The sequence below is a fragment of the Pseudopipra pipra genome, chromosome 1 (genome assembly GCF_036250125.1).
Source record: "Pseudopipra pipra isolate bDixPip1 chromosome 1, bDixPip1.hap1, whole genome shotgun sequence".
NCBI classification, from domain to species: Eukaryota; Metazoa; Chordata; class Aves; order Passeriformes; family Pipridae; genus Pseudopipra; species Pseudopipra pipra.
The window spans coordinates 152,521,640-152,536,329 of record NC_087549.1 but is presented as its reverse complement, the minus strand read 5'-3'; the positions used below and the strand labels follow the sequence as shown (position 1 = coordinate 152,536,329).

The 14,690-nt window shown below is 41.3% G+C and overlaps 1 protein-coding gene across 15 annotated transcripts in view; it reads right to left on the bottom strand.

The window, feature by feature from the left end:
* Nucleotides 1-14,690, bottom strand: part of ADCYAP1R1 (ADCYAP receptor type I) — a 144,512-nt gene that overhangs the window by 81,485 nt on the left and 48,337 nt on the right. For all 15 annotated transcript variants that reach the window (XM_064639381.1, XM_064639409.1, XM_064639401.1 and 12 more), the window contains exon 3: nt 9,523-9,628. In XM_064639381.1, coding sequence (XP_064495451.1) covers nt 9,523-9,628 — 106 coding nt within the window. The remainder of the gene's footprint in view (nt 1-9,522; nt 9,629-14,690) is intronic.

Sequence of the window (14,690 nt, the reverse complement as noted above, 5' to 3'; positions counted from 1 at the left end):
CAAGTAAAAATCATAAATTATTTCTGTAATGTCTTTTCCTTGCCTTTGGGTAATAGGACTAAACCAAATTTTGTGGATGTGTGTGTGCAGTAATCTCGCAGTTTATCTGCTAAAAACAACCAAACATGCCTGTGTTTGCCAGTGCTCAGAATAATTCACTTTAGTAATCTTTTTTTTTTAATCCTTTGTGTCTACAGTCAATGTATTTTTCTCATAGGTCACTTGGAAGTCTTCTGTTTTCCTTCACTGATTATTCAGGGAGCTTGGGAGACAGGTTGAACGTGGGATTTTAAGGAAGCTGCATCAGGAATTTTCACTACAAGGATTTAATTTATTTTTCCAAAAATAGGGGTTTAGTGCAATTTAAGATGCATTAAGATTGAGTTGCCAGTCTGGATAGACACAAATCTGCTGCAGGCCCCATGTCAGAGTGTCTCGATACCCTGAGGAATATGGGGACTCTTGTGTTTATGTGCACCTGCATCTGGTCCTAAAAGTCTCCAAAGTAATTCCCTATTTCTCTCACTTCAGGAGCTTATTGGACACTAGAAAGCAATGCAGGTAAAGTCTAGGGTTCATCCAGGTTTCCTCTGAAATGTAGTCACTGCCAGGGAGGAGAAATTCAAAGACAATCAGTGCTGTCTTAATCCATGTTTCATCCCTGGGAATAAAGATCCCAGAAACCAGTCAAGTGTGCCATTGATTCCACAAGAATCGAACTCACTCTCTCACTGCTGTGTTTTCTAACAACCTAAAGAAGCAATAAAACCTCACTCTGTCAGAAAATCCAGCAGCCAGCACAGAACATGCCACGGGAATAGGAACAAAAGAGCATTTTCACTGAATTACCTTTTAAAAGAATAGCCAGTTGTCTGACACCTGGCTCACTCATTCCTACAGGAGCAAAACATGCTTTTAGGATCTTTATGAAAACACAATTTTCATGCAAGGAAACACTTCTTTTTTTTTTTTTTTTTCAGTACTGGAGAAGATTGTAGCAGGTGCCTTCTGGGCTATGGCACCAGCACATGTTTTGAAAGGAGCTGACCATCAGAGATGGTCACTCAGTTATAATTCAGATGATTTTAATAGTCTTTTGGGGATTTTTTCCCCCCATGGTACTACAGATATTTAAAAATTAGATGACTGCATGTTGTCACAACTTCCAGCAGTCCATGACCTTGGAGGTACTGACAGATGAAACCATCACTCATTTAATTGCATGAGTTTTGCTGCTGTTCATGGTGCATTTTTTAACAGCAGTGACCTGGTATAACGTGATTGCAATTCCATGGGCTGCTCACAGTTGCAGCTTAGGGCAACAGGAATTAAAACAGTCCCCCTGCCAAGAAGTAAAATCATTTGCAAAGGCATCTGAAATCATGGAATTGTGGAATGGTTTGGGTTGGAAGGGATCTCAAACATCATCTCGTTCCACTCCCATCATGGATAAGGACACTTTACACCAGGTTGCACCTACTACACTTTGTATTTGAAAATGTTCATTAAAAAACAAACAAACAATAAACCCCAATCAAAAAAAAATAAACCACAAAACCACAAACAAAAAAAGGCAAGTAAATAACATATGGGGCAAATTCTCGTGCTTTAATAGTCTCTTCATATATTGGAAAGAAACTGCCCCATTTTCTCTAGATCAGCTTCTCATTGCACATCGTGTCCACCATGTAGTGGAAGGTAAAACTGATAATATTTAAGTCTGAACAAAAAAAAAAAAAAAGAGAGATGGTGTGGTTTAATGAACTAATGTCACCATAGAAACAAGGAACTCAAAAGTGGAACTGTGTAAATAACCGATATTTTATGTTTAAGCACACAAAACAAAAATACCATTCCAGTCAATTAAATGGGATTTTTACCTTGATTTTGTCTGACATGAAAACAGGGAGTTGGACAGAGAGATAGAAAATTTCATTTTTAGTTTTCTATCTTTAATTTTAACGTTTCTTTCTTTTTTAACCATAATTCAATTTAAGTTACAATACTTCTGAAACAATGTTCTGCCCAGAAAGGGCCGTATATTTTCATTTTCCAAACATGTTATTATTTTTCAGCCTTAATTATTTTTAAATTTAACCTTAACCTGCATTTTTCAATGACCAAACTGCTTGCAGAGAAATACTTTTATTCAGTCTTGTTCCCAGAAACTTATCTTATCCAAGTCATTATGTTACCCAGTTGCCTGGACAAAGTCCAACCCATATTTTATTTCCTTTTCACTTCTGTTCCTTGGTTATTAAAGAAGGACTACCTGGAAATTCTGGGGGTTACAAAAGAAATAGCTTTAAAAGAACTGGGTAGGAATCATCAGGATGAATATGTTGTTTTCAGAGCTGTAGGTGTAAAATTCCAGTACTTTTCCTCCTCTCCATTTCCCATCTGAATGGAAGTCCAGCAAATCACGAGGAGGTGACTGAACTTGGGATTTATTAGCAGGGCTTGCAAGGGAGGAGTCCTCATTTAAACCACCAAAATGTTGTCGACAGAGATAATAGAAATTTCTGCTCCATTACAGTAAGTTTTGCATCTTTTCTCTGATTCATCTTCACTGACCATCCCCAGGCTGAGTTTTAATTGCCTTAAACAGTTCATGTGGCTTAACTTGTCCTCTGGCTTCCCTCTGGAGCCAGTAGAGAGGAAAAGGCCATTCCAGACAACAATTTGTCCCACCAATGTCAGGAACCCAGAGCAGTTTGAAAGGAATGGCTTTAAGGAAGGGCCCACAGCTCCACAGGGGCTGCTTAGACTTGGTTTAGGTCAGAGAATTGAGGTTCAGTCACTGAAATCAAGAGAGACAAATCACATCCCTGGAGACAAAGCAGTGAATAAGAACTTGTAGGAACTGGAGGCTAAAATTCTAATGACAGAGAGTGAAGTGTCCATATCTGCCCTGTGTGCTCTGGAAAATCCATGGCAGATCTCTGCCCTGGTGATGCAGGAGGCACCTCCAGCCCCACACCACCCACACTTTGCCATGGCTTAGCACTGTCCTGTGGACAGCACAGGGCACTGAAGGGAAAGGGATAGTATATTAAGGAATGATTTTCTTGAATTGAGACACATCAGTTACCAAAGACACTGTGATCCCTAATGATCCCTGGTACACAGATCCCCAGCCTGTTAATCCAGCTGGATCTGGAAGCAAAAGCTGTAGGACTGCACAAGCAAAGTGCCCTGGAGAATATTTCTGCTCCCAGAGCCATAAACTCAGCTGAAAGTTCCAATGGCAAGAGAATATCCCTGCTCAGCTGCCATTAATGTCACGTCCAGGGTACAATGTGGATGGTTTTTTAATCCCTCTTATCAGGAATTCTTCTCAGTAAAATTATTGTTGTGCTATTTCTCTTCCCAGGCAGACCATCTATGCAGGTATAGCTGTGCTGTGTGTTATAGAGGGAGGAGAAAGAAACATTCCTTGGCTCTTCCAAGGAATGGGCCAGTGGTTCACCCATTGGAGGTTTGTCCTGTCTGCAGCTGTGTCTACCAAAAAGCCTTTCAGTAGATGATGCCAGTGCAGTTTGACTGTGACACAACACCTTTCTTTCCCCTGCCAAAGCTGATCCTGAGCTTTTTCAATGGCACTTCCAGGCTTTCAGCTTCACTGACGTGACTGAATTCACAGCAGGTCACCATCAACCCCTTTAGCTTTGGCTGCTTCATTTGGGGAAAAAGTTCTTTATGGAGCCTGCAGCTTGGTTATTCCTGGATTGGGAAGATTTTGGTCATTATTGTCAACAAAATTCATAGAACCTAACTTCAAACCTCCCTAATGACTGATTTTATTGGCAATGGAGAGAAATGGGCACTTGTCACACAACCTTCTCAACATAAGATAGATGCTAAAATAGGGCAAGTTGAAGTTCTTTAAGTGCTTGTAAGTGTAGCTCAGTTCTAAGTACTGATTTTAATCTATTAACTATAAACACAGCTCAGAAAACTAACACTGATAAAGACCTCTCTACTTTATAAGTCTATATTTAAGTGGTTGATCCATTGTAATTAATGAACAAACAGTATCATAGGATCATGGAATGGTTTGGATTGGAAGAGACCTTAAAGATCATCTTGTTCCACCCCCTGCCATGGGCAGGGACACCTTCCACTAGCCCAGGTTGCTCCAAGCCCCATCCAACCTGGCCTTGGACACTTCCAGGGATCCAGGGGTAGCCACAGCTTCTCTGGGCAACCTGTGCCAGGGCCTCCCCACCCTCACAGGAAAGAATTTCTTCCCAGTATCAAATCTAATCCCACTCTTCTTCAAATTAAAGCCTTTACAAAAATTTCTAAAAAGCACGTTGATAAAGTCAGAGATGTTCAGCAGAGAGCTAAAGAGTGAACCAGTGCCTGGAAAACAGAGATCAGAGAAACAATTTTTCTTGTGTTTGCCCGAGAAAGAGCAAAGTTTGATCACAGTTTGGGTCCTGAGGGTTGCACAAGTGGCTTGGTCAGATAGAGACTCTAGAATAAGCACAGACCTTGTGTCTGTTACCACATGGTTCCTAAATTGTCTCTTGAAATTCTTGCCAGTTCCTACCATCTCTGATATGAGGTTTGTAGAAGACACTTCATGCAGTGTCACGTGGATAAATCAGCAGTGCAAAAAAAGCATCTATGACCAAAGACAGATGTATTCTGGCAGATAAAAGGTCTGCATCCTGGATAAAAAAGCAGCCACACAGGAAACAGTCTTCCCTTCCTACTCTAGGAATTCATTAGCTTGAGTTCATTCCCAGTCCTGTTGCTCTTGTGCACCAGTGAGGGAGACACAGCACACAGACACAGGCACACAGTGAAGTAATGTCTTCCCAGTGGTGCCAAGGGAAATAACAGCAGATAATTCAAAGGCTCTGAGAGAACAAGAAGCTGATGAGACACTCAATAAAACCGTGAAACTGAAAAAAAAAAACTTGCTCCATCATCTTTGTGGGATGGAAACACAATTCAAAACCTCTCCTTGCATTACCACATCACCTCCTAACCACCATCTCCTACTCCCTTTCCAGTATCTCTCCTGTTGATTTACAGGGTAACTTGCTGAGAGGATTCCTCTTAACAAACATAAGGCATTGCATCCCTTCAAATCCTTCTTTCTTTCGAATTCCTTGATGTGTCTGTGAATGTTTCTGCCCTTCCAGATTTTTCAGAGGAAGGACAGGAGGAGTGGGATTAGGCAACAGGGGCTGTAAATTAAAGATTATTTTGACAGTGAGTCACGAACCACAAAATCACCAAGGAGTCGTCAGCACTTTTCTTTCATTCAAATTCTTGTGCTGAGTTCACTGTTGTCATATCTTGGCTCACTCCAAATTACTACATTTTAAATTCTATGAACAGAGGCACAAACCTGCAGATCACTCAGGGAACTCCCTCACCATTTGAGACAGAGACACATTCAAGGGACGAGTCTGGGATATCTGGTTCCAACAGTGGAAAGCAAGAGAGGTGACAGGCTGGGAAAAGTCTGTCATGCAAATCTACAGCTGGAGATTCCACATTTCAGCAGCAGGGCTCTTTCCATCGTGGGATTTCACTGAGTGGCAAGTTCCTGGCTGTGATCCTGTGAACCCCATGGGCAGTATCAGATCACAGATCAAGCCAGACAGGTGTGTCGGGCCCTTGAGGTGACAACTAGGAGAGGGACAATCCCACCAGGAAGCAGAAGACAGCCAGGAAATTCTCTCATCAGTGCATCCATGTGGTGAGTGTGAATTTGGAGGCTGCTGAGCACCCGCCTGTATTTTGAGGTCATTGACTGCAAAACTTGCTCACCCAAGCCTGAGCAGATCCACTACATGGATGACATGAAGAATTCACCTACACATCAAAACGTATCATGGTAAAAACCACAACCCAGATTTTTGGGGTAATCCAGACCTCCAGCATGACCTAGCCAGTATAACAGAGCCAGAGGCTCAAGGTGGGATTTGTCCCATCAAATGCTGACCCCTACAGTGGGATTATTTAGAGCTGAGATGGTCATCTTTACTTCCCTGTATGTCCAGAGAGCACAAAAGGCATCATCTAATCTACATTGAGAGGGAAATTATTTATGTCTCAGGCTCAACATACTGGATATCCAGAGCTGCAAAATGAGGAAGGTGACTTGTTTATTTGCAGTGTAGATGCATTTGCAGGTATCAACATTTAATTAGATAAATCCCGTGCTGAATGTACATAACCCAGGAAACTGTCATTAACATCTGAGTGACTCCTGTGTCATTCTTTCCCAGCCCCAGGCTTGGGAACAGGTCAGAAGAGTCTTAATGGAAAAAAGTAAAAATGAAGAGGGTACATGTGGGTCAGCAGTGAGATTTATCAGTTCTGATCTGGCAGAAAGCACCTTGAGGGCTGGTGACAGTTAGAGGAGGGTCCAGCATGAAGTGGGGCAGTTCTACACTAGAACAAGTATAAAAACTCAACCAAAGGAGATTGGAAACACTGATGTAAGAAATAGCCTGGCTCCACTGCCTGGAGAAGTTTGCTGCAAAGTAATCACTCCTCTCTTTCCTTTCTTGTCTGCCTTTGGATTTCATTATTTCCCTTTATCAGTTTACTTCCTTCTGCAGAGTGAAGGAGTCAGGTTCTGGGTCCTGCTGAGATTTCATTTCCTTCAAATTCTCTCTTTCATTCAGGCTGTAGGGGATGGCTGAGCAGGAATGAACACACACGGTCAGCACACACCCCTTATTCCTTTTCATATAAATTCCTAAAAAATTTAAAGTATTTTAAGAGGAAGAAGACATCAGAAAACTAATGGGAAAAAAAAAAGTTAAAGCAAACAGAAAATCTCAAGGCAATCATTGTCTTTGAAGCATTATAAGCACAGTAGAGGAGGAGAGAAAACAGTGGTGTGAGGAATAAAACAGTAAAGAGAAGAACTTCTGGGCGTGAGAGGTAGAGTGGGAGGGACAGGGGAACACACAGACTGTTCATGCCCTAGATCCAAGTTTTATATGTGACCATCTGACTTTTTGTCACCTGCCCCAGAAGAACACTGACTGATCTTGCTTGCAGAGGTCACTTGGTGGACTGTTTTTAAGTCACAGCAACTTCACCATGTTTCTAAGTCTCTAAGATTCCCTAAAAACTCACAATCCCATTTTATACCCTGCAACTCCTCTGAGGAGAAAGAAATTCTCAGAAAAATGTGTATGTTGAATTGTTCTATGGAAATTTTCATGCAGGAATAATCAAAAAAGGGAAGAAACAGTTGTGTTCTTCTCCTTCCTCTTAAATAAACAGAAGTTTACTCACCAGTCAGGAGGAATTTCTTTCTTTTTTTTCCAGCTATTTCTGACAAGCAAGAGAGTTATTTCCTGTGTTTTTCTCTCTTTGAAGGAAACAAGCTAATAACATATTTCTTCACTACCTGCCATCCTTAGTAAATCTTACTGCTACAGCTGAATAACACACACAAAAAAATGTCATCTAATTTTCACTTCTCCCAAGAGAAAAACAGGTTGTCTGCAGCAGGAGAAAATCAAGGGGAATCAACATACTGCACTTATGACTGCTTAGTTTATGGAGAGTTACAACATCTTCAGGGTGCTTTGGAGTGAAAATACTCTCAAAAAAATACAAACAGTAAGCAAGTGGGAGAGTTTTTGCTTTAACTATGGACATAAGGCTTTTTTGGGAATGAGGGTGGTGGGATCTGGCTTGAAATAAGTATCATGTAATGAAAGGTGAGTCTAGAGGTCAGGACTTAAAGGAGGTAGAGTGGAATGCTGTAGTCCCAGAGGACAAATGAAATATATTCAAGACATGTCTACAACAATTAAAAAAAAATATTTTAAAAGTAGAGAAAAAGGCCAACAAGCAGGATCCATGGAATGAAACAATTCTCAAACAAGAAATACAGCAGAGTTCTTCACTGGGAGATTAATGTCTATGAGGGGATATGGTTTCTTTATCCAAAGCCACATAAACTGTGGAACTCCTTGCCACAGGATGTGGTGAACAACTAAAAGATGCTCAATGAGCCTGGGAAAAAAATCTTCCCAGTGATTCAGTCTGCAAATACTGGGGGAACAGGATAAAGAGCAAATGGGTTCTGCTCTGAGGGACAGCTTGAAAGGATCCAGTCCCTGCCTGCCTGAGTGGGTGATACAATTTAATCACATTGAGATGCAAAAGCCTTTCCAATGGCTCTGGACTTCCTCTATCTCTGAGCTGTGCTCTTTGAATTTGGAACAGGCAGGGGGAGGAGCTGGGTCTCAATAGTCCACCAGCTGTCAGGGTTATTCTGGATTTGAGGGATAAAGACCAAACTGGCTGGTGAAATGGCTTCTTTTCACCTGGGGAAATCTATGAACTCCCGAGTCCAAATAATAGTCGTTGCATAAGCATAAGGAGTAGGGCTCATGCTCAGCTTCTGACATCATTCTGGGGGTAGGGGATGGGAAACAAGGGTTTTTTCCCCCTTTTGTCCTTGCTTTTACCACTTCTGGACAGGGAAAGCCTTGGGAAGCTCTGCTGTAGAGCACAAAGGGTGTCTCAAAACCACCTCCCTGGGGGTGAAATGAACTGCCTGAGGTACAAGCTTTCCTCAAATCCACCAAAATTTCCTCATTTGCCCAAAGCTGGGAAGTACAACAAGAATCATTTTTTTATATGAGATGAATAAGAGGACTCTGATAGAAATATTCCTTGGAATGGTTTGCTTCAGAGGACACTCTGGTAACACAGATTTCTGCATCCTACCCTCCTTTACTTCTGGGATAAAATATGTGCCCAGGAAAACAGAGGAGAAAACCCCCCTCTTTTATCAGGCACAATGTGTTTTTATCTGCTCTTCTCTGTGGTTTTATCAATTCCAGTCACAGCAGAAGCAGCTTGGACAGGACTCAGAAAATGGACCCTGATTTCCAATTAGTTTCTTTGTCATTCTTTGCCCTTCTCTCCTTGGTGCTGGGCACAGGCAGCTCCTGCTGCAGTCAGTAGGAAATAAGGCAGGATATTAAACTATAAATTTCTTCTTTGCTGGCTGCCTCAGTTTCTTATCTCAGCAGCAGCACAAGTATCCTTCATCAAGATTACAGCCATCACAACCTTAATCCCTGTAAAGGTCTTCAGATCATGTGAGAGATGCACAAATTATTACTGAGCTGATGAGGGGAAAAGAGCTGCTACAGAGCAGACAGATGATGCTTTTAGTCTTATGTCCAGTCCCCAGGAACTGCTGTCACCTGCCCCAGCAGAAGTTCATCCAGGCACACTGCTTCTTTTCAATTTTCTTTTTTTTTTTTGGAGGGGATTAGTTTTGTAGACAGATGTCCCTCCGTGACCTAAGGTAAAGAAACAAATTCCTGACCTCTGTAATAACCACCAATGGTTCTGGTACATCCCCATTGATCGAATTTTTGTCCTTCTGCTGTTCCTCTAAGCTCATTCAGCAGCGGTGATGCACCTCTTACCATCAAGTGTTTGCTGAAAACCCCTGCAGGCATCACAGGAAATGTTTAAAAACCATCAGTTCAACGTCCATGGTCTGAAACTCACCCGGAGAAGAGTCATTGAAAGGGTTCAGGGCAGCTGCCCTCCGGATCTTCTCCAGACAAGTCTCTTGCTCCTTTTTAATGATGCAGTTGGAGTGGGTTGCTGCAACCTGAAATATGGGAGAAAATGTGAATAAAGGACAGATAAAAAATGAAAATAGTGAGTTTATCAGGAAGCATCAGTAAATTTTAAGGTCCCGTTGCAAAAAAAAAAGAAAAACAAAGGAAAAAGAAATAAAAAGACCATTAGAGGCTGAGAGAAAATGAAAACAAACTTTGTTTTCTTTCCCTTTTTTTCCCCCCCTTTCTTTCTTTTCTTTTCTTTTCTTTTACTCTTCTTTTTTCTTCTTCTGGTATGTTTAAGGCCAAACTAAGGAATTAAAATTCTCATATATTATTTGGGGGTTTTATATTGTTGTCCCTGTCAAGGGAATTTCTAATGTGTTTGCTATATTTTATTGAATTCCTTCTTCATATAAAGTTAGAACAAGAGTATCTCTAAATAGAGAAATCATTTAAAGAGGAATCAGAAATCAATTTAGGCTCAGTTTGATCTTCCACCTGTTTCTTACGAGTCTTTGCACAGTCCATTAACCCCATTCCGGATTCTAAACTAAATTAAAAGCTGTTTCTCTCAGACTTTCACCCTGTTTATTCCCTATTTTTCCTTTTTCATTTACTCCCAGAGCACACAAAGCAAGTTCTTTTGCCTAAAGAGAATGCAATGCCAATTAAACCAAGATGACTTGATCCAAATCTTTTTTCTCTTTTTTTTTGTTGTTGTGTTTTTGTTTGTTTGTTTGTTTTTTCTATTTTCTGTCTTGAAAGACCTAAGCCCACTATATTAAAAAAAAAAAGGGGGGGGGGGAGTGTACCTGGCAGGGGATCCCTTTTCCCCTTACCTGCTAAGTAGGAACAAGCAAGCAGGGAATATAAGACCGGAATTCAATGTGTTGTGGTTTGTTTTGGACCCTCATGTGCACAGTTCAGCTTTTTTTCCCTTACATCCAAGTGGAGGGAAAGGAGTGAACACTTTGGGTCACTGATGCACCAAAGTGCCACCACACTCTCAATGCACACTTGGAGCAAATCCCAGGGCAAGTGCAATCCCTTCAGGAGTTAAAGGGGCTTATAAAAAAGAGAGAAACTTTTACAAGGGCTGACAGTCCAGGACAAGGAGGAATGGTTTTAAACTAAAAGAGGGGAGATTTAGATCAGATGTCAGGAAGAAATTCTTCCCTGTGAGGGTGGGGAGGCCCTGGCACAGGCTGTCCAGAGAAGCTGTGGATGCCCCTGGATCCCTGGAAGTGTCCAAGGCCAGGTTGGATGGGCTTGGAGCAACCTGGGCTAGTGGAAGGTGTCCCTGCCCATGGCAGGGGGTGGGACAAGATGATCTTTAAGGTCCCTTCCAACCCAAACCACTCACTGAGTCCCTGATAATCCCAGTTTGATGGTGCCTGTGTGATGCTGCACGGAGCCATTTGAACCCTTTTGACCCTGTAAATGTTCTAAGCCACCACCTCTATTTCAAGGACAGAGAGGGTTTCCTGATGTACCTCTCCTGAAAAGCTTTTCCCACCATTTGTGGGTGCTGGAAATGCTACACAGCTTCATCTCCAAGATCCCAGTAATACATTCCAGCTGGGAATGTATTCCAGTGTATTCCAGCTGGGATACACCAGGCACAACTATATTAGATTTGTCTTCCAAACAAACACGGTTCTGTTCTAAGGGCTCCCAAGTGCCTGGAAAAGATATATTGTCACACATCTCTAGGATCTCCCAAGAACTTAAGGGCTTTTGTTACATCATCCCCTCAGTCTCACCAAAGAGAGAGAAAATTGCATTGCCTGGCACTCAAGATTTAAGAATATCTTTTAAAAGGATAAAAGAGAAATAGCAAGAAAACCAGGGTTCTGCTGTTAGTGCTGGTTCACTCTCCACAGCTGCCCAGGTCTGAAAGGGGTGTCCAGGGGTTGTCTCAATACATCAATGTGGCAGTTTCTATACAGCTCACCATGTACAGATTAGAAAAGATGTCATTTAATAATACTATTATTATTATTATTAATATTAATAATAATACATTGTCTACGCAAGCAGGATGTGACTAAACAGAAGGAAATATTTCTTCACACACTTATTGTTAATTTGCAGAACTCTTTTCAGCTTGAAATTGTGTGTGTTAAATATCACAAGAATTATATATATGGATATATTCATGCAAAGTCCATCATATGACAGAAGTTAGTGAGACACTAGAACAGGTTGCCCAGAGAAGCTGTGAGTTCCCCATCCTGGAATGTTCAAGGTCAGGTTTGATGGGGCTTGAAGTGAACTGGTCTAGTGGAAGGTGTCTCTGCCCATGGCAGGGGGTGGCACTGGATGGTCTTTAAGGTCCCTTCCAACCCAAACCATTCTGAGATTCTAAGAATTTCTGAAAGAATACCAAGAAAACCACTATGCTCATGTCCTAAGGGATAATCAGAGACATTTGAAAAGGTTTAAATTCGATCTATAGTGAAAAGATAAAACAACGTGATTTATCCTCTCTATTCTTGGCATCTCCTTTACCAGAGGTGTATCAAAGCCAGGACTTGATTGATTCTGAAGACAGCCTAAGGTTAAAAGCTCAGATGTTACAGGCACCTCTGGTCAGATGGCTCTGACTGAACTGACTGCATTTAGTCCATTGTATCTGAGTAAGTTCTGGCTCAGGAGGCTCAGACTGGTGGGCACAGAGAGAGTACCAGAGCCACGTGATTCACCTGTCCCTGGAGCCTTCCTTAAGCTCTCACTGCTGCCAGAATGTTTTGATGTGACTTTCCATAATGATCTCTGTGTCATTTTGTACCACTTCATCAACAGATTTAAAAAGAAAATAATATTAGGGAACATAGAAACGGACAGAGAAAGCAAAGAAGGGGAGGAAACATTAACCTCAGTGTCAGAGGAGAGAATAGGAGCTGCCTGTCAACTCTGCTAATGAGCTATTCCATACCTGAGAAAATACCAAAAGGTTTGGATTGTTAACAAGAAAAGGTTTCTCTGTGGAATGCAGAGGTGCTTTAATGCCTGTTCTCCTGAAAGGATCCCTGGGTTTGATGTTTCTCCATTGTCTATGCACTGGTAGAGTCTTTAATCTGTCAAGTCAGTCTGCAACAACTGAACAGCAGAGCCCAGTTCAAATGGAAGTGGAAGCTTGAACTCCAGGGCCTCCTCATTTCATTCCTGTTGCCTCAAGGACATTTGCAATTTCCTGTGTTCAGCAGAGACAGTGTGGTTTCAGTGTCCCAGAAGACATCAGTGATATGAGCAGTTAAAGATTATTTTGACACAGGCTAGAAAAATCAAGAAACCAAGTGGATGGTGCATGAAATTCATGTTTTTGAAAAAAATTACTGCTCTCCATGGAGGGAAAGATTTTGACTCACATCAGTTTAGAAAAGGCCTTTATTTGTTTAGATAAAAAGAAAGCAAAAATAATCAATGTCTGTTTAGTTCTGAGAGAACACAAAAAGACAAGAGCAACTGGCTGGGACACTACAGATATACAACAAATTCAGAACTTTCATTTTTCTTCCTTTGCTTTTATTAAGGTGGCCACTAAAAAAATAAACTGGCATATGCTGTGTGTAATTTGTAGTACTTAACTCTTCACTGTTCCCTTGACATTATGGTAATGTTAATAACAATCACGTTAAATTACAATCTATATATTACATTGACTTTATTACACTCTCAAGGTTCTGCTTTATTGTGATCTGTTCCATTAAGAAAGCCATTGTTAGGACATAAACCCGAGCAGAGAAGCAGGTGAACACATCTGTGCTGCTTCCAGACCTGCCCCGGTTATATGTGTAAACCAGATCACCAAATTTTAGAATCATGTGCTTCAGTAAAGCATTGATCAGTTATATGGATGGTCCAAGAAAGGAACCATGTGGGAGAAATTGTGCAGATCAGAAGAGACCCATACACCTCCCTGCTCGTGGAAATAAATACGTGTTGCCACTTCATTCATCCTGGAAACTTAAAGAAGCTTTCTCTCGTTTTGTTTCCAGTGTTTCAAACTTAGCAAAGAGGGAGAGAATATTCCTGGTAGTGCAGCCAAAGAGCACAAAGCCAGGCTGTGAGCTGACAGCAGAGACAGCAGGACTGGGCCACGTTAGGAAGATGCTTCCTAAGCACTTGTAGAAAGGAAGAAAGGATAGGAACTAAAACTGAACACCCTGTAGCTGCCCTGACATATGCACTGTGTATATGACATTAACATCCAGCTAAATCCAAAGTGGGCAGGACAGAAATCTAAGACATTTGTCCAGACTCTTTGAAGTGCCTTAGGGTATCTCACTTGACCTCCAGTTGCTGCTTCTTGCATGAGCCTTCCTGTTTGCCCTTGTCAGGATGTTTTGGGTGCTGTATGGTATCAGACATAAATGTAGACACTTATGTTTCACCACCTGGATCATTTGTTCAGGGATATCAAGTGGTACAAACCTTCTCAGTGATAAACCAGGATGATCTCTATGAATGGGATGTTATCTCTGTGCCACAGTCAGAGCCATTGATAAAGACTTGTGAAAGGAGGGGTGGTTGTGTGGCTGGAAGGACGTGGGAAATTTTTAACACAACATTTTGCAAGTCTTGGCCCTGGTTTGACCAGTTGAATCATTGCTTGGTAAGAACAGGGATTAAATCTGGTATTGCTGTTGCCATGACAAAGTGAGCTTCTTTTGGCAGTGCTCACAGGATAATGTACCATTTTTTTAAGCTAACTTTTCAAAAGTGAAAGTCATAATAGAATTAGTAAAATGTGTAATTCAGCTTACAGTGAGTGATCTAATACACCCAGTGGGTTAAGCTCCTCTCTCTCATTACTTTAGAGACAACACTTAGACAACAGGTGAATCAGACACTCTGTTGATGTAAACCAGCCTCCATGAAGGATTTAACGAAGTTTTCTTGTTGTTTCTCATCTTTCCTTCTTTATCCCTCTCATTTTCACAGTGCCTGATATTACATATTCTGAATGGAGAGAAATACTCCCATTCACTTTGCCAAAAAAAAAAAAAAAATCAACATTTTACAGATTCAACACGGAAATACAGAAGAGGAAAGAACAGCCTAAATTGCTGCATTTGATTTGGTCTTTGTAGAAATGAAAATGCA